This window comes from Camelus dromedarius, chromosome 4 (genome assembly GCF_036321535.1).
Source record: "Camelus dromedarius isolate mCamDro1 chromosome 4, mCamDro1.pat, whole genome shotgun sequence".
NCBI classification, from domain to species: domain Eukaryota; kingdom Metazoa; phylum Chordata; class Mammalia; order Artiodactyla; family Camelidae; genus Camelus; species Camelus dromedarius.
This window is the reverse complement of record NC_087439.1, coordinates 3,118,015-3,137,306: the sequence shown is the minus strand read 5'-3', so window position 1 is coordinate 3,137,306 and position 19,292 is coordinate 3,118,015. Positions and strand designations below refer to the sequence as shown.

General features: G+C 46.4%; 1 protein-coding gene and 1 non-coding gene across 5 annotated transcripts in view; one reads left to right on the top strand and one right to left on the bottom strand.

Moving 5' to 3' along the window:
* The window catches only part of HERC2 (HECT and RLD domain containing E3 ubiquitin protein ligase 2), a 176,474-nt gene that overhangs the window by 135,502 nt on the left and 21,680 nt on the right, over positions 1 to 19,292 (top strand). For all 4 annotated transcript variants that reach the window (XM_064484642.1, XM_064484644.1, XM_064484643.1 and 1 more), the window contains exons 66-78: positions 1,441 to 1,612; positions 2,457 to 2,646; positions 3,346 to 3,486; positions 7,292 to 7,483; positions 10,014 to 10,167; positions 13,070 to 13,177; positions 14,602 to 14,733; positions 15,266 to 15,424; positions 15,508 to 15,626; positions 16,142 to 16,267; positions 16,683 to 16,838; positions 17,465 to 17,580; positions 17,664 to 17,862. In XM_064484642.1, the coding sequence (XP_064340712.1) occupies positions 1,441 to 1,612; positions 2,457 to 2,646; positions 3,346 to 3,486; positions 7,292 to 7,483; positions 10,014 to 10,167; positions 13,070 to 13,177; positions 14,602 to 14,733; positions 15,266 to 15,424; positions 15,508 to 15,626; positions 16,142 to 16,267; positions 16,683 to 16,838; positions 17,465 to 17,580; positions 17,664 to 17,862 (1,964 nt within the window). The remainder of the gene's footprint in view (positions 1 to 1,440; positions 1,613 to 2,456; positions 2,647 to 3,345; positions 3,487 to 7,291; positions 7,484 to 10,013; positions 10,168 to 13,069; positions 13,178 to 14,601; positions 14,734 to 15,265; positions 15,425 to 15,507; positions 15,627 to 16,141; positions 16,268 to 16,682; positions 16,839 to 17,464; positions 17,581 to 17,663; positions 17,863 to 19,292) is intronic.
* On the bottom strand, positions 17,197 to 17,268 carry TRNAG-GCC (transfer RNA glycine (anticodon GCC)). The gene has a single exon. It is a non-coding gene; the product is annotated as a tRNA-Gly (tRNA).

The window sequence follows — 19,292 nt, the reverse complement described above, 5'->3', positions numbered from 1 at the left end:
AACTAATCTTTTCTTCATTTTCTAGTATGCTGTTAATGTTACCAAACTATTTTGATCTTAGACCTTGTAGCTTCCTCTCTAGAATTATTTTTTTAAGAAACTCAGTCACCTATTAACTCTTTGTTTTAATTGAAGTTTAGTCAAAAATTATTATTTTTAAAGTGTGTTTTTTTTTAATTTTTATTCTTTACAGTGAAGGTACTGGGAATTGAACCTGGGACCCCATGCCTGCTAAGCATGCACTCTACCACAAGCTACACCCACCCACCCACCCCCATCCTCCCGTAGAAATTTGATTTGGGTATTTTTCTATCTTCCATCTCTCTGGTTCTCTTCTTGAACATATGTAATACAGATATAGTAAGTGTTTTAACTTTCCTGCTGAGTGTAACATCTGTGTCAGTTCTGGATTGTTCAGATCTATTGATTTTTCTTCTTTCTGAATCACAGATATTTTCTTGCCTTTCTGCCCACCTGGTAACTTTTAGTTAAATGCTGAACATTGTAAATTTTACTCTGAATGTTTCTGGAGATCTTTGTATGTCTATAAACTTTCTTGAGCTTAGACATAATTAAGTTACTCTGAAGTAGTTTGATCCCTTTGGGTCTTGGCTTTGGATTTGTTAAGTGAATTCAGACCTGATGTTAGTCTCAGGCTAGTTGTTCCGCACCACTGGGTGTTCTGCTCAGTGCCTGGTGAACGGTGAGGTCTTCCCGCCTGGCTGATGGGAGCAGGCACCATGCTGGGCCCTCTGTGCCCTCCCAGCCGGCGTGCCCCAGCACAGTCCTTTTCTGCAGTTCTTTTCTGGCTTTGGGCAGTGCCCTCTCATGTAGGCGCCCATCAGCTTCTGCTGCATCCTCAGGTGGGTTGGGGAGGGGGGCACCTGCACGTCTCCAGGGGGCTCTCTGGGCAGCTCTCTCCTCTTGCATCCAGTCCTGTGAGCTTTGGCCACATTGGACTCCCTGGCTCTGAGCTCTGCCTCCTGTGCCCTGAGAGACCACTGGGCTCCACCTGGTTCCTTCCCTCTGCTGAGGTCTGGGAACCCTGAGGGCAGTGAGCTGAAACATGTGCCCAAGACTGCATATTGTGAAATCATGTCTTTTCACTATTGTTTTGGATTATTTTTTGTCTTGCATTTCAATGACGGTAAACACGCAGAGTTACTGTAGCAGTGTTTTCATAGCTGACGTATGTACAGCTAAATTGCTGTAAGTGCATTCTGCAGGATTTACATCTTTTTGCAATTGTAGTGAACCTTTGCTGAAAGTAGAGAAGTATAATTTTTTCAGACTCTGAAAGACAATAATGAACCTGATACTTAATCTGTGAAAAAGGAAAATGCATACTGCAGTGCATTTTACAAATTACAGGTCGAATTACAGAAATAGAGCAAACTGTAATCTTAAGAATTGAACCCAAACTTTATTTTTCTTTTTCAGGTGTGCCTTCAGATGCTGATTCTTCTGCTGCCAGTAATAAAATCAGTGGTGCAAATAATTCTAAAGCAAATCGCCCTTCTCTTGCCAAGATTCTCCTCTCATTAGATGGAAATCTGGCCAAACAGCAGGCTTTGTCTCATATACTGACGGCCCTGCAAATCATGTATGCCAGGTAGGCTGACTTTTGAAATCACACAATTATGTAAGCATTGGGTTTTTGTAATTTTTTGATTGATCAAATGTCTAGGAGATTGTTAGGTTATCATCTCTAAATATTGTGAATTTTAGGTCATATACCCTTTGGTGAATGATGGTATCTTTGTGCTTTCTTGAATGAAGTTGAAATGTGAATTAAAAAATCAAGTTAAAGAACATTTTCATTATTCCTTATGGCCAGTAACCTCTAAACACATTTGGGGGTGTGGTGAGAGGAAGAATCAGTTGATACTAGTACTCAGTAAGGTTTCAGGCCCTTGTCCTCCCCTTCAGTCTTGATGGGGCAGAGTTTGGCCAGTGTTACCTTTTCCGTCCTTCCTCTCCTGTTTTCTCACAGCCTGAGGAAGTGGCCCACCTGTCCGTGCATCCTGGTTACGGGCCTGATGAATAGAAAGAAATACTTGCACAGGAGCTTGACTCAGTCACTGAGAGGACGCTAGTCCTTGCTGCCTCGCATGAGGCACCCTTGGTGGTCAGCTTTCACTAAACACAAAATTACCCTCAACCTCCACCAACCCAGGGAGATTTCACAGGGACAGTCAGAGGCTTTTCCTGCTTGGGTTTTTATGTTGGCAGTTTCTCCCCTGTCATCACTGTGGCCATTCAATAAGTAACATCAGGACTGAATATTTTAGCTTTTAGCCAGGGAATACATACTAATAACATTCAGGTTTTTTCTAAAACTCTTTTATACTTATCCTATAAATTGAGTGCTCTGTTGAGTGCTTGTCCTGCCCCGACCCTGCTGCCCCGCGGTGGTGACGGGCAGCTTCCCCTGGCCTGGCTTTCTCTCCTGACAGAGACGCTGTGGTCGGGGCCCTGATGCCGGCCGGCATGGTCGCCCCGGTGGAGTGTCCCTCGTTCTCTTCCTCGGCACCCCCTTCCGATGTGTCTGCCATGGCCAGTCCCATGAATGGAGAGGAATGTGTGCTGGCTGTGGATATTGAAGACAGGCTGAGTCCAAATCCATGGCAGGAAAAGAGAGGAGAGGTAAAAGTGCACGGGAGAGCGGTGACGCAGCCTTAGGTCAGGACGGAGGAGGCCGCTGCTTCACGTCTAGTGACGTGTACTTTGTTCTCTCCCTTAATTCAGAGTGTTTTTCTGCCTGCTGCTATGATTTTTGGCTTGAATGAGAAAATACTCTATTTAAAAAGGAGGCTTTTTTAGTGCTTAAATAGAAATAGATTATTCTTTAAAAAAGCTGCTAAATGCTAAGTCCACAGCTCTTTTTTTTTAATGTATTTTGGAGGGGGGGATTAGGTAATTAGGTTTATTTGTTTATTTTTAACGAACACTGAAGCCAGGACCTCGTGCGTACTAAGCATGCGCTCTGCCACTTGAGCTATACCCTCCCCTCAAGTCCACAGTCCTTTATCTGGAGCTCTGAACCCTGAAAGCTCTGAAAGCTAAAAGTTTTTGTAACTTAGTTTGGAGGAAGAGATGTGAGCTCATTTTAGTCATCTTCATGTGACCTGTTGTGAATATTAATAGGTTTTCCTGATACATGAATGTGCTTGGCTTTGCAGGGCTGTCCCAGATCTCATTGAAGGTGGTGGACTGGTGGTGTAAATGGCTTGTTAAGTCTGTAAAGTCTGGAATATGCCAGCTGGCCCTTTTAGAAAAGGCTTTTGGAGGTGGGTGGGAAGTGTGCCGTGCTGCTGAGTCTCTCCTCTTCTGTTTCTGAACTAGATTGTCTCTTCTGAGGATGCTGTGACCCCCTCCGCAGTGACCCCGTCTGCTTCCTCAGCTTCTTCTCGGCCATTTATCCCGGTGACAGATGACCCAGGAGCTGCCAGCATCATTGCAGAAACCATGACCAAAACCAAAGAGGTCAAAGGGCTTTCTTCTTTACCATTTTATTTTGAAATAATCTTAAATGTACTCACAAGTTGTAGAAGTAGGGTGTAGAAATAGAGCACCGTACACTCCTGTGTGCCGTCCACCTACGTTCTCTAACTGTACTCAGGTTTTGCTCGCTGTCCCATTAGCATCCTTTATCAGTAGGACCCAGCCCAGGGCTGAGTGTGGTCTCTTTGGTCTTCAGTATGCAACACTTTTTCAGTCCTTCCTTTTGTCAGAAACACCACAGGAATGATGCAGAGTGCTTTCCGCTGCATCCCAGTGGGTATGTGATGTGCTGCGTAACTTGGGGTGTGAAGTCTTACCACTTGGTCAGGAGTATCTGCCAGGTGTCCCCGCTGGAAGTTAGGAGAAGAATGGTAATAAGTATTCATGGGGAAGCACTTTGAGCCTGTGCGGATATCTTGTCCCTCATCGTATTTTCATCTACCAGTTTGTAGTACCTGTGATGATTCTAGCCGAGTCCATTATCGCTCTGGTGGTTGTTCTGTGGTCGTTGTTCAGAGTTCATAGTTCTTTTTGGACTGTCGTTGTTGTTCCTCTGTAAGGGAGAGCTTTCCCTTCTCGTCTCCTCTGTCTACGTTGGTAAAGATTCATGGGATCCTGTTTTACTCAAATAATGACATGCATCGCTCTCATCATTTGACACCCAAATTGTCCCAGACTTGGCCGTTGGGAGCCCGTTTCTGCTGCTTTGTCCTTCTGACGTCTCCCCATAATTCTTTGAGCATTTCGTTACTTTCTGGCACAATAGTGTGTTCCAGACTCATCTTTCACCTGCCCTGGCCTTGCCCCAGAATCAACCATTTCTCCAAGGAGCCCTGGTTCCTTTTGGTTGATCATAGAATTTAGAAACAAGATCTGGAAGCTTGGTAAACTGATTCCTCCTGGGTGTCCTGGATTTAGGCCCTCTCAGCAAACAGACACACATGCACGCCCGCTTACGCCAAGTCTCTCCCTTGACATCACCTATATAGTGAAAAGCATGACTGGTTCAAACCAGTACTTTCAATTTCAGTCCAACGCCACAGGATTTATCCTTGCTCTCTCCCTTTCTGTATTTTAGGTGTATAATCCTGTTATATGTTGCTGGGTTGCTTTGCTGTTTTGCTGGTTTTTGTGCCTGTGTTCATAAGGCTCACTGAGCTGCAGTTTTCTTATGATGTCTTTGCCTGGTTTGGGTAACAGTGTAACTAACACTGGTCTTCTAGAGTGAGTTAGGCAGTGTTCCTTCTTCTTCTGTTTTTTAGAAGAGTTTGTGAAGGATTGATGTTAATACTTTTTAAAATATTTGGTAGAATTTTATATGTTCTTTTAACATGTTCCCATCACTCTTTTATTTCTTTGTTTCCTGGCACAACACAAAATTCTAGGTTCAACAAGATGTTTTATGCTCCAGCACAGAAATTAGATGTTCCTCCAAGAAGTCTTGGTTGTTTTTAGTGGGGAGTGGTATTTAGAAGCCAAGATCTGGGCCTTCACGTGCTCATTGCTGTTGGGAGGTTGCTGGGCACAACTCTCTTAGTAGATAGAGCTAGGGTGTGTGCACATGCGCGCGTGCATGCGTGTACCCACACAGTAAGTTAGTGGGTTATATTAATACTTGTTTTGTTATATATCTATATATATTGAAAACCATTGGTTCCCAGCAGTCCAATCAATTCTAGTAACTGTAAGGAATCATTCTAGTTTCCCACTTTTCTGTATATATAACTCTTTTCTCTGAAAATGAGAAGCCTGGCCCCTTACGGACAGTTCCATAGCTCCCCCTTAGGTAGCCTGCCTCCCTCTCCCACATGGGCACCTCCTTCTCCTGCACAGCTTCTGGCACTCAAAACCAGTCTGCCCTCTGCAGGGATGACCTCTCACCTGCTTGACCTGTGACCTCCCCCACCCTACCACCCAGGCCAGCTGGCCCAAAGCAGGGACACCTTCCACTTGGCTTGGCTCTGTCACACCAGCCACCCTCCCAGGCGGGCGCCCTCCCAGGCCTGTTGAGGTGCTTCCTGTGCCAGGCCCCCTCTCCCTGCCCATGCTGTCTCCCCTCCAGCACATCCAGCTGGGGAACAAGCACACATTATTTTCAATTACATTTGGAACTCTTGATTTATTGTGGTGTTGCTGCTGACAAAATTATGTCCTATGGGAATTATTCATAACCATCTGTGGTAATAAGAAATTTGCTATTTATAAATTAGGTGTCTGAACTCAGCTTCTGATACTTGGCAATCTTCTAGGATGAGGGTTTAATGCAGAAATTATTCTGAATTGTGGGAAATTTTTGCTTTTAGGGAGAAGAGGGATGGTATCATTTCTTTCCCACCAATTCATGAGATACAGACATTACCCAGGTTATACCCCTAAGTTCCTACCTTTGCAGTTTTGATTTGATACATAAATTATGGCAGAGGAATTTTAATGTTAGCTTTGGGTGATAATTCATATTCAAGGATATGTAGCTAGTGATATTTTTTAGCAATTCCCTGGGACTTGTTCTCTCTCTCTCTCTCTTTTTTTTTTTTTCCTCAAGTACCCCCACCAAAAAAATGCTGGGACTGTTTCTTGTTGTATACAATTTATATATTTCACCAAATGGTTTTGCTGCTCTTCAGCAAGTGAGATTCTGATGAGTTTCACGTACTGATTCCCTGGGTCTTCACTCAGAGGTGGGAGCAGGATCTGTTTCTTTATAGGAAGAAGCAGTGCTCCCACCTCAGAGAGCGCTGGTTTCTAGGGCCACCTTGGGCATTGATGGCACTTGCATATCGGATGGGTCCCATTCCGCTTAAGGTTCCTGGTGGGACTTGTGCTTCCCCCAGCTCAGTTGTGTTTGGCAGGCAGGTTTCACCGAGATCCCAGAAGCAAGGGAGGAGAGAAGGTGGCATCTCCACCATCTTGTTCTTCCTCTGGTGAGCTGGACTCTGCCTGTGGGACTGAAAGGAACCAGGTCCTCCCCTGATCAGCACGGGGTCTCAGTGATTCCCACTCCTGAGCTCAAAAGCTACGGGATTTCCCAGCTCTGACGGCTCCCTGTTCCTTTCTGTAGGCCGAGTCCCACTGCCAGCGTCCAAGAGGCTCTTGTGTGGTGGGCAGCAGGCTGGGGGACGGCTGTCCCGGGTGGGGCACCCTCAGGAGGTGGGGTGGAGGAGAGGGCAGAGATGCAGACGGGCGGCCCCTTTCCTCTGCTGATGTGGAGGAGAGCTCAGTGACCTCAGGTGTGGTGTTTTAACTGACACACTGAATAGGAAGTAAAAGGGGACGTTTTCTTTCTCAAAGAGCCTTGGGAACAAGAGATTATGGGCAATGTGTTACACACCAGTGCGTCCGTTAAATAAGATCCTGGGAAGGAATTATGAAGAAGGTCTAGGAGAAAAATGTAAAAGTACCATGTACAAATTTAGTTGATAGAAAACTCCCAATCATCCCCTATGGATGGGGGCAGGGGATAGATTTTAAGTGGTGTGACTTCATTCCAAGCCTCCCCTTATAAAGAACACCTGTGCTGTGAACTTGATCACAGTGTAAATTGTCATTCCTTCTGACAGCTGCTGTGGGTAATTCATAAAATAGTTACTTGGTCCTGAAAGTGTAGTATGTGGTGGTGGAGATTTTAGGGGCCTGTAATCTCTTATTTCACGGTATTTCATGGTCTTAAATGCCTCATCAGTCCCTTATTCCTTGAGTGGTCATCTTGTATCCTTGGAGTTTATGGGTTAACTGGTGACTGTTTATCTCTGGACACATTGTTCCTCATTTTATTTGTTGGACTTCTTAGGATGTTGAAAGCCAAAATAAAGCATCAGGCCCAGAACCTCAGTCCTTGGATGAGTTCACCAGTCTGCTGGTCGCGGACGACACGCGTGTCTTGGTGGACCTGCTCAAGCTGTCTGTGTGCAGCCGGGCGGGGGACAAGGGCAAGGACGTGCTTTCAGCCGTGCTGTCCGGCATGGGCACCGCCTACCCCCAGGTGAGCTGCGGGCGGGCAGGTGGGAGGTGCTGCCCCCGTCCTGAACTTGAAGGGCTTCCAGGAAAAATGAGTCCCCTCTCTGTCTCCTGTGCTGCAGTGGCTTCTCACTTTACATTTTGAAATTGCTTTGATATTTTAGAATTTAGAAATGTCTAAGTTTTACAAAGTCGGATCTACCAGTTTTTTTCATTTATGACTTCCGGATTTTGTGTTATGCTGAAAATATACTACCAACAGATATTGTTTAAAGATTTCTCCTTGGTTGCTTCTAATTGTTTTTGTGATTCAATTTGTTATTATATTTACCTTTTTGAGAGGTAAAGTAGGGATTCAACTCTTTTTTTCCTAGATGGTAAACATCTTGCCCCAGCATCATTTATTGAATTATCCATCTTTTCCCCAGTGATTTGAAGACCACTTTTATCATATTCTAAATTTCTGTATGTTTTTGGGTCCCTTTACGGACTCTTCTCTGTTCCATTAATCTAATTTTTTTATGCTCCAATACCGTAGTATTTTAATTATTAACTATTTAAAATATGTTTTAATACTTGCTAACACTGGGTTCTGTGGACTTCTGGCTGTGGTGCTGTTCTGTACCTGGTAGCCACCAGCCACATAGGCTGTTAAGCACTTGAAATGTAGCTAGTGCACCTGAGGCACTGAAGTTCTCATTTTATTTAACTGTTTAATGAATTTAAATTTCAGTAGCTGCATGTGGCTAGTCTAGGGTGTACGGTCAGAACTTATCAATATCTCTTAGAAACCGAGCTGAGCGGTCCTGACACCGTTAGGCTTCCTGAAGGGCTCTTGCTTAGCAGTGGCCTTGTTCTCTGCCTTTCCAGAGCTGGCCGTGTCAGGGAGGCCAGTGCCATGTGCTCTGTGCAGGTGTGTCGTCAGTGTTCCTCTGAGCTCCGTATCACCACCACCACCACCATAACCATAAAGTACTTGGTATGGCCGAGTGGTCTTGAGATCATAGTTATGGTTTGGGAGCTATTTTAGGGGCATATTATTTTTTAATTGCATTCAGGAGGAACTAAAAAGTTACAGGTTTCCTACTTTCTAATTTTTTGAGGCGAGTTGATTGGCTGATTGTCAGAGATTACATCAAGGTGAATTGCCATAAGCAAAATGTTGTTTTCACAAGTTTGCTGCATTTGTGAGAGGAAAGGATGAATGAGAAGATCTTGGATTTAAAGTAGTGATGCCCAGCATTTGTCTATACACACCTACGAGGCTTGGTTCTCAGTGCCTTCGCTCAGCATGGAACACAGGTGTTCCCTTTGTTTACAGATAAGGAAACTGAGGCTCTCAGAGGTCATTAAGTGCCTCAAAGGCACTCAGGTTGCTGATGGGTGGGAGAAATGATGTTGGATCCTGCGCGCTCTTAGGGCAGAACCGCATCTGTGACCCCTCTGTCACCCTCTCCTCAGAGCTTATTTGTCTCTCCTAGGGGACTGACTGGCTTTGCAGAGGAAGTTTCTAAACCCCAGAAGAGCCCTGGTGGGCTGTGCATTCAGCTTTGATGATGTCAGTGTCTCAGATTCAGGGGGAGACAGAAACAAAGATGGGACTGTCTTCAGACTTGCCTGTCCAGTGGCAAGACGCTACTCCTGTGTCCTACCCTCACCTAATATTTGGGACTTTTTTTAAAAAGAGAGGAAACATTCGAATTTATAATGATAATGCCTAGATGGCAGTGATCTTAGTTTGTCATTAATAAAATTACTTACTAGGCTAATCTATTTGTTACCTAATATGATATGAGGAAAAAGTAGGTACAAATTATCATTTATTTCTGAAAAGTACAGAATAGAAAATAGTTTTTTTTTTCTAAATTAAAAAGTTTGGAGTTTACTGTGTTACTACTATAATAACATTCTCATTTGTTTTAAAAATAGCAATCAGGGAGTTTATAGTCAGCAGTATTAACCATTGAAATAGTGTGAATCACTAAAATTTTAAAATGCAATCAGAACATTATGGATTGTTGGGAGAATGTGGTTCTGGGGGCTGGCCCTCAATGTCTCTGGTCAAGAGACACCCCCAGGTGTGCTCGTCTTTGTAGCCCTCATTTCAGAGAGTCCACCGCTGTTCGACCTGGGCGGCTTGGTCATTCCTCTCCATGCCTGCCCCCTCCTGCTTGACCCCAGTGCCTTCTAGGATCTGGGTCATTTTTGTCACCGTTCTGCTCCTTCGCTTGATAGTTTTATTCTTGAGGGAGACTTTCTTCACGAGGTTGTGTATGAGGAGAAACTTGTAATCAGAGGCCTTTTGTTTCATCAGTTGGTACGTGTTGGGTGTTTTGTGTGTGTCAGGTGCCGCCTGGCTTCTTGTACCTAGGGTCTCTCCAAGCATCTCTGAGCTGTGGGCTGTCTTGATTTTATAGGTAAGGAAACCGAGCCCTGATTTAAAGTAAATTTCTCAGACTCCCAAATCTTCCACTCTGCCTCGTCCCTGCAGAAAGATCTGGATCAGAGCGGGCATCCTGATGTCTTCCTGCTTTGTCACCCACTTCCTCCCACAGGTGGCTGATATGTTGTTGGAGCTCTGTGTCACTGAGTTGGAGGACGTAGCCACAGACTCACAGAGTGGCCGCCTGTCCTCCCAGCCCGTGGTGGTGGAGAGCAGCCATCCCTACACAGATGACACATCCTCCAGCGGCACAGTGAAGATACCAGGTACTCGGGGCTGGTCCCAGGGAGGAAATGGGGGGGCCCTGCCTGTAGAACAGCTTCATTTCTGCCATGGCATCAACAGAATCCACTATCATAGTTTTATAGAAAAGCTATGGAATTGCACAACTCCTTCCTTGGGTTCAATTAACTTGCTAGAGCATCTCCCAGAACTCAGAGAAACCTTTACTTATGTTTACTGGTTTATTGTAAAGTATGTGAAAAAGGGTACAGATGAATAGTCAGATGAAGAAGTACACAGGAGGGTGTCCTGTAAACGTCTGTGAGGTCAAGGTGGTGGGTGGTCTTGTTGAAATCGTCTGTATCTTTACTGATTTTCTGTCTACTTGTTCTATCAGCTGTTGAAAGTTGGGGTTTGAGGTCCCCAGCTGTCATTGTGGATTTGTCTCCTTTTGACATTTCTGTCAGTTTTTCCTTCATGTGTTTTGGGTCTTTGTTACCAAGTGTGCATATCTTTGTAATTGTTATATATTCCTGATGTTTGACCCATTTTTCACTGTGAAATGTCCCTCTTTGTCTCTATTAACATGTCTTAAAGTCTATTTTGTGTAATGTTAGTATAGCCACTCCAGCTGTCCTAATGGGTATTGTTTGCATGGTAGATATTTTTCTATCCTTTTATTTCCAACCTTTTATGTCTTTGAGTCTAAAGTTTGTCTCTTGTTATGCACCTTTTAGTTAGATCTTGCTTTTTTTAATCCAACCTGGTAGTCTTTGTCTTTTGGTTGAGATGCTTAGGCCATTCACACTTAATGTAATTATAGTTGTGGTTGGACTTACGTTTCTTAGTATGCATATATTTGGGAATGTTTTTATTTTGCCTTCATTTTTGAAGGATAGTTTTGCTGGATATAGAATTCTTAGTTGATAGAAATTTTTTCCTTTTATCACTTTAAATTTGTCACCCTCCTGGTTTCTTGTGTTCATTATTTCTCAGGAGAAGTCATAATCATGTTTGGTGAATTTTTTTTTCCCTCTTGTGGCTTTCATGCTTTTCTCCTTGTCTTTGGTTTTCAACAGCTTCAGTCTAATGTGTGTGGGGTGTGGATCTCTGTGCTTATCCTACTTGGGATTGATTAGTTTTTGGAGCTGCAGATTAATGTTTTTCATCAAATTTGGGGTTCGGAGCTATATCTGTTCAAGCACTTTTTGCCCTTTTTTCTCTTCCCTCTTTTTTTGTGGGGGAGATGCAGAATTCCCATTATGCGTATGTTTGTATACTTAATGTTGTCTCCCAGGTATTTGAGACTTTATTTTTATTCAGTCTTTTTTCTCCTGTTCTTCAGATAGACAGTGATAGAAATTGTGTAGGCTTCAAGTTGTATGGTGATTCGTTTTCTCTGCCACTTCAGAGCTGCTGTTTCATCCAGCTGGTCAATTTTTCTTTTTGGTCTTTGTACTTTCCACCCTCAAAACTTCCTTTTAGTGTTTTTTTTTCGTTGAATCATTGTTCTCACATTTTCCTTGGTTATCATGCTTTCTCTGGTTTTTCACAAACCCTTGGAACATATTTATCACAGCTGCTGTGAAGGTGGTGTCTGCCAGACCCAGCCCCTGGCCCCTCAGAGTCAGTTTCTGTTCACTGATTGTCTTCCTGAGTACGGCTCACACTTCCCAGTGTTTTTGTGCAGCTCATAATTTTTTATTGCAAACTGGACATTTTAGATTGTGTTGTGTCATCTGGATTCTGATTTTTTTTTTAAAGATTTGTAAATGTTGCTATAGTTCTTGGACTGTTTTATAACATGCCTGGAATTAGTCTTTGAAATCTCCCCACTGATGTCACATAGCTGCTGTCATGGCTTTACTTTTTGATTTTCATTTTTGTTTTCTAGCCTGACCTCTAGGATTTGCTCCATATCTGCTTGGCGTAGTGCCCAAGCCTGCTGAATTTTCCCTTCTGTGGATGGATCTCTGCATGGGTGGGGCAGGGAGGGCGTGGAAGTCAGTGTTTGGGCAGTTTTCCTGTGTGTGTACCCGACTCTTCCCGCTTTCCTGAATTCATGTGCCCTGGGTCACCCAGGCCACCATGATGTCCTCACTGCACCCTTCTCTGCTCCCTGACTTCCAGGATCGTCCTGTTAGATCTCTGGCTAGGTCTCAGGTCTGGACCTGCCTAGTCCCACCAGTCCTCGGGCCAGCAGAGAGGCAGGCTCTCCCGCGTATTCTCCATAACCCTGGCGCCCTCTGACTCCCAGGATCTCTGCCAGGCGCTGCCCCTGCTCTGCACCAGCGAGCATCCCTGGAGGCAGGGCCCCTCCTGGCCGGGCTGTGCTCCAGCTCGTGTAGACCAGCCCCAGGCAGGAGCGCCCCAGGCTCCCCCGTCCCTGCCTGAGTGCAGCAGTTTTTCTCATTTTGTTGTTGGCCCTTAATTGATTTGAAGAGCCCTGGAATCACTTTTTCACATTTCCCAGTGGTTTTATAGTTTTGTGGGGAGAGGATTTGCCAACTTCTTCCCTCCACCATAGCCCAGATCTGGCCCTTCATTGATGCTTTTGTAGCCTAACTTGTCCCGCAGAAGACTCTAGACCTGGTGCTAAGTGCTTGAGGGGTGTGATCTCACACAGCTCTGTAAGTGGAGGGGACAGGATATAAAGCTTCGTCTTGCATCTGGGGCTGCAGCATGAGAACTTGCCCGGAAGTGAGACCACCAGACCAGCTGGCCCAGTGAGAGTGTCTTCTGTGGGGGGCAGCGCAGGGGGAGCGGGAGTCAATCTTAAGTTGTTATTTTTTGAGGTTAGTTCTTCCTGACTTTCTGCTCTGCGTTAGCTGTCAGGCATCCTGTTAGTCTCACTGCTTCTGCGTGGTATGTCATGACTTTGGGCCTGGCCTGTGCTGTGCCGGTTGGGAGCGGTCACTCTGTGTGTCCTACTCATTTGTCCTCCAGGCGCGGAAGGCCTCAGGGTGGAGTTTGACCGGCAGTGCTCAACAGAACGGCGCCACGACCCTCTCACAGTCATGGACGGCGTCAACCGGATTGTCTCCGTGCGGTCAGGTGGGAGGGGAGGTTGAGATGCTTCTGTAGAACAGAACAGTGACCATTACTGAACAGAGTGTTACCGCTTCATTCTCACGTGAGATTTCAGGAAGGGATAATACGTGATCACCCACAAAATATAGCAGATTTTATCTGCCAGTACTTTCAGTAAGATCATTATCCAAGTGATGTTTGTACCTCACTCACCCCTGATGGGTGGGACTCCTGGGTGACCGGTGTGAGAGTGGGTCCTTGTTGGGGGCACAGGCCGTCCAGGAGGCTGGCCTTACCCAGACAGTGGAGATAGTGCTGGAAAGAGCATGGGAGGGCCAGGCTCGTGCTACAGAGCTTCATAAGGGGATTTGTTTTTTAATTGATGCTGTGAGGGCTTGGGCTCCACGTGGAGTGTGTGCTCTGTGCGTGGGGAGGCCAGAACGCTGGAGCAGACGGGAACGGTCACCTGCAGGCCTCTCGCTGCTCTGCTGACGGGCTCCCCGAGGCTGAGCAGGGGTGAGTCCTTCTGTACCAGGGCTTGTTAAATGCTCTCCCACAGGGCTTTTTAGAATCATCAGTGCAGCTATTTGTATGTACTCGGGAACTCTTCAGACTATTTTTATCCTTTGTCTGGAGCAAGTGTCCGCTAACATTTCCTGGCATAACTGCTCCCCTCTGCCTTTGTAGCAGAGGCAGCCACAGCCTGAGTGTAAATGATCGGCCTGGCTGTGTCCCAGTGAAATTTCCTCACAAGACATTACTTCAGATGAAGGATGTGGTCACAGATGAGCATGGCTTTCCTTCTGGCATTTTGACAAATGTTGATGTAGTTTTAGTCATGTTGGAGATGTGCCCAGTTTCTCTGCTTCCAGTCAGATCCCTTCTGAGCCACTCCCCTCCCGCTGCCTGGTGGCCCTTCTAAGTAGAAGTCTGGTTGGGGTGGCGCACTGCAGCCCTGTCTCTCCAGCTGCTTCCCGTGGCTTATGGGCTCTGGTGGGGCTGCTCCCTTCCCCCGAGAGTGGCCATTCCATGCTGAGTTGCCCCTGTGGCTCAGGGGTGCCCCTGTGCCTTTGCATATGTGCACCCTCTTTGGGGAAGGCTGGGACTTTGTCTTCTGTTGCCTGGGAACCACTGTCATGTCACACCTTTTCCAGGAAACCTCCCCATGGCCCCTGACCTGGGTGTGGGTAGAGGCTGGCTCTGCAGGCCCCTCACAGCATCACCGGTTCATGTGAGCATCTCCCTTTGGGTGTTGCCTGCCCGCCCTCTGCTTCCCCACTGTTTGGTATAGGGTGTGTTGAGGGCACAGTGTGAACGCACGTGAGGAGTGGGCTGGAGGAGCCGGCTGTGCTCCAGACTGGGCGCAAATGACTCTGCTTTGTGTTTAAAGAAGTCAGTGTTGATGTGATGATGGGTGAACCCAACACCAGTGTTCTTCACTCTACCAGGTCGGGAGTGGTCCGACTGGTCCAGCGAGCTGCGCATCCCGGGGGACGAGCTGAAGTGGAAGTTCATCAGCGATGGGTCTGTGAACGGGTGGGGCTGGCGCTTCACCGTCTACCCCATCACACCAGCCGCGGGTAAGGAGGGGCCTGGCCTCCAGCCACCAGGGCTTGACCCAAGCAGGGTGGACATGCACATCGTTTCCACTGAGCGCCTTGTGGGCTGCCTTCTCCTGTTGTTTGGGGAGCCAGCGTTGCCCAGGGCCCCACCACGGCGAGGGTCAGAGCTGCAGTGAGCCACCTCTGCTGTCCAGCTGCCTGGGTATCTGTCCCCCTCTCCACCCAGTGTTCCCCTGCTCTTGCTGGTTGCCATTCTTAAGCCATTTGACTTTTCCAGTAAAATGTCAGTGTACAGAACGTACTTACGTGACCTAGACAGTGACAGGCCCCTGGACCCCTCTCTAACCACATGGGTCCACCCCTTGTTGGTTGGACTGAGCAAGTCTTCTTGTTGGGGAGCCTTCGCCCAGCCCAGCGGGGGGACGTTTATCGTGTTCTTTTTTCTTTTTTTTTCTTTTTTTTTTTTTGTATATGTATATTTTTATTGAAGTGTAGTCAGTTTACAATGTTGTGTCAATTTTTGGTGTACAGCATAATGTTCTTTCTACAGGCCCTAAAGACCTCCTTTCTGATCGCTGCGTCCTCTCCTGTCCATCCATGGACTTGGTGACATGTCTGTTGGACTTTCGGCTCAACCTTGCCTCAAACAGAAGCATCGTCCCCCGCCTGGCGGCATCTCTGGCGGCCTGTGCACAGCTGAGCGCCTTAGGTAACGGCACGTGTGCTTCCAGGTCTGTCCTGCTCCGAGGGAACCGTGGTCATCCTCTGACCCTGTCTGTCTGCTCATTTCAGCTGCTAGTCACAGGATGTGGGCCCTTCAAAGACTGAGGAAGCTGCTTACAACCGAATTTGGGCAGTCAATTAACATAAACAGGCTACTTGGAGACAACGACGGGGAAACGAGAGCTTTGGTATGAAACATTACGTTACAGTTTCCAGACAGCTGACCCTTCGGGACTAAAATGTTGGCTTTAGTAATTTAAACTCCTAAATAACTGAGGGGAGTTGGAGAATTTTTCACAAGAATGAGACCGCCTCTGGCATCCAGGCCCCCCGTCACTGCCCCTGTGCTGAGGGCAGGCTGGGCTTCAGTGGCTGTGAGAACGGGATTCTGTCTGTTGGACTTTCTGAGTCTGAATCAGCACATCCCCTTTGTTTGGCTGCATGAGGTGGTTACTGTTCAAAGAATGTTTCATTCTCACCATCCCAGGGGTTGGGGGGGGTTGTAGGCCAGAAAGGAACTGGTTCCCGGGAGTGGCTGTCGTGAAATTGAGACCAAACATTCTAAGGTGGATTTTCATGCTGTTCTTTTTTATTTTAGTGTTCATCACATCCTTTTAGATTTTTTTTCCTACTTGAAAATATTGATCACATTGATTGTAATTTTGTTGTACAATTATGATTATAATCTTGCTGTTTCCTTCAGAGTTTTTCAGGCAGTGCTCTTGCCGCCCTGGTGAAAGGCCTTCCAGAGGCTCTGCAGAGGCAGTTTGAGTATGAAGACCCTGTTGTACGAGGGGGCAAGCAGCTGCTTCACAGCCCGTTCTTTAAGGTGACACGCGACTTGTTTTGAAGCGATGGGAGAGCCACACACACGGCTGTCAAGGGCCATGCGTTAAATATCGGGCATCCCTGGGGACGGGGAGGTGCCGCTGGAGTTGAGCATGAGAACCTCCAGGGGTGACCAAGTGATCTGAGGAGTAGGGGACTTTCAGATGCCCTGACGGAGGCAGCAGGGGTGGTAGCAGTTGTTGGCGCCAAGGTCCTGCGGTCCGGTGCATCCCTAGGAGCTGGGTGGGAACAGTCCCCATCCCTGGTGATTCTCAAACCCTTGCTGGGCGCGCGGCAGTCAGCCTGAAGCAGGAGTTCTGAGGGGGGGACCCTCAGAGCCTGTGCTGGGGCTGTCTTTGATGAATGTTGGCCGTGTTGCTGAGTGGCCCTGTGTCGTTAATTTTCGATGACCGCAGGTGCTGGTAGCTCTTGCTTGTGACCTGGAACTAGACACTCTCCCTTGCTGTGCGGAGACGCACAAGTGGGCCTGGTTCCGAAGGTACTGCATGGCCTCCCGCGTCGCTGTGGCCCTGGACCGGAGAACGCTGCTGCCCCGCCTGTTTCTCGACGAGGTACTGCACATTGTTTGGGAATGACGTTTGGAATGCAAACCACTTTCTTTATTCAGCCACAGTGTAAAAAGATACCAGTATTATGAGACACAGTAACATTCCTCTTGCCAAGAAATACTGCCAAGGAGAAAAACCACGTAGGTGAAAATGAATAAACTGACACTGCGAATTTCAGTTTATTTTTAGTAAGATAAACTGAAGATGTAATGATACTGCCTAGGCATTTTATTTTATTTTTTTTATTTTATTTTATTTTATTTTATTTTATTTTATTTTATTTTATTTTATTTTATTTTATTTTATTTTATTTTATTTTATTTTATTTTATTTTTTTATTACTTTTTCTTTTTCCCCTTATTGGAGGCACTGGGGATTGAACCCAGGATCTTGTGCAGGGCAAGCACAAGCTCTACCACTGAGCTATATTCCCCACCCTCTGCCTAGACATCTTGAAATATCTTCAGTGGGGTATAATCAGATTGGTTTTGCTTATTAACCGTAAAATCACAATGTTGGCATTTCCTCATATTCTCGGGTGGGAATTCCTCCTATCTTCTTCCCTTAATATTAGTTGTTTTATTCTTGAGAGAGAAGTGTTTGATTTGTAATCTCATAATATTGTCTAGGTGGCTAAGAAAATCCGCGAGTTAATGGCAGACGGTGAAAACATGGATGTCCTCCATGAGAGGCACGACGTTTTTAAAAGAGAGCAAGATGAACAGCTTGTGCAGTGGATGAACAGGTGATTATGTCAGAAACAGGAAGTAATGCTGTCTGTGAGCGAACTGTGTTTCACATGCAGTTGTTCATTTCATGCTCTTACAGGCGACCGGATGACTGGACTCTTTCTGCTGGAGGCAGTGGGACAATTTATGGATGGGGTCATAACCATAGAGGTCAGCTTGGGGGCATCGAAGGTGCCAAAGTGAAAGTCCCCACTCCGTGTGAAGCCCTTGCAGCTCTCAGACCCGTGCAGCTCATTGGAGGAGAGCAGACGCTCTTTGCAGTGACAGCTGACGGGAAGGTAAGGCTGCGTGTTCTGTGCCCTCCTGACAGTGGACTGAGAGACAGCTGTGGCCGGTGTGCGTCTGTGTGGTTCACAGGATGTACGAAGATTCTGTGCTGAAACATTGTTCCAAGATTAACGGTACTTAGCGGTGTCCTGGAAGCAGAGGGTTTCTGTATGATCTTTAGTGTGTTGTTTGGCCACACAATTTTTTAGTTTGAAATGCAGCACACATACAAAAGTGTATTATAATTGTTTGTGTATTGATAATTTGTTAGATGTACATGTTCCTTTTTTGTTGCTGTCATAGTGCTGTCTTTGAGGAAAGCAGTGCTGCCTGTGTGTGGAGATGGTTGATGTTTACGTATTGGCTTTATATCTAGTGACCTTATTACACTCTTTTCGTTCTTAGTCTCTCAGAATGTTTTCTGTCTTTATAAAGCCGTGATCTGTAAATGAATTTTGTTCCTTCCTTTCCGGTTCACCTGTCTTTTTTTTTACTTTTCTCCTTCTGTGTGGGAGGAGGGAGCTCGTTGTGCAGGGTGGGAGTTGCAGTCCAGTGGTGAACAGGGATGGGGGTAGTGGGTCTGTTCTCGGCTTGATGCAGGCTGCAAAGGAAGCGCTGTGGCTGAACCCTCCACATGCTTACTGGGGGAGTTGGTAGACACTTTTGTCAAAGTAAGGAAGTTCTCTTCTGTTTCTGCTTATGAATGGATATTGACTTTTGTCAAATGCTCTTCCTACGGTTAAAAAATACTACAGATGCCTTCTCCTTCAGTGGGTTAATGGAGTGAATTGGATTGTTTTTCTTGTATCAAACAGTCTTGCCTTCTTTGGAGACACTCAGCTTGGTCAGGATATGTTTTATATTTTTTTTTGCTTTGTGTTTGGGATCTTGGGGAGATGGAGATCATGAATGTGATCATCATAATGTTCCTGTCTTATGCACTCTGTGTCTGGTTATGGCACTGCGTCCGTTATCCGTGTAACTTACAACAATTAACACAATACACATGGATCACCTCAGTTTCTCTGGGGGCCTCCAGCCCAGAACCTCTCATGAGGCTGCAGATGCTGCAGGGCTGTCCTGAGGAAGCCTCGGCTCCCCAGGGCCCCTGGCTGAGGCTGCCCTCCGTTCTCCACCATCTCACATGGCAGCTGGCCCTGTGAGAGTGAGCATGGTGAGGGCGAGGGAGGGTGCGAGCAGGACACAGGTCACAGTCTTCTGTGACCTAATCCAGAAGTGACACCCTGTCCCTGTTGCTGTATTCTGTCTATTAGAGTCAATAGGTCAGCGCACATGCTTGGAGAAGGGGTTACATAGGGGTGGGAACCCCTGGCTGTGGGGACCCCGGGAATAGCATAGGAGGTTGCCCGACAGGAACATCAGGGTCGTGCTAACCTCATGAGAAGGGTTGAAGTGAGCCCTCTTTTTCTGTTTTCGGGAG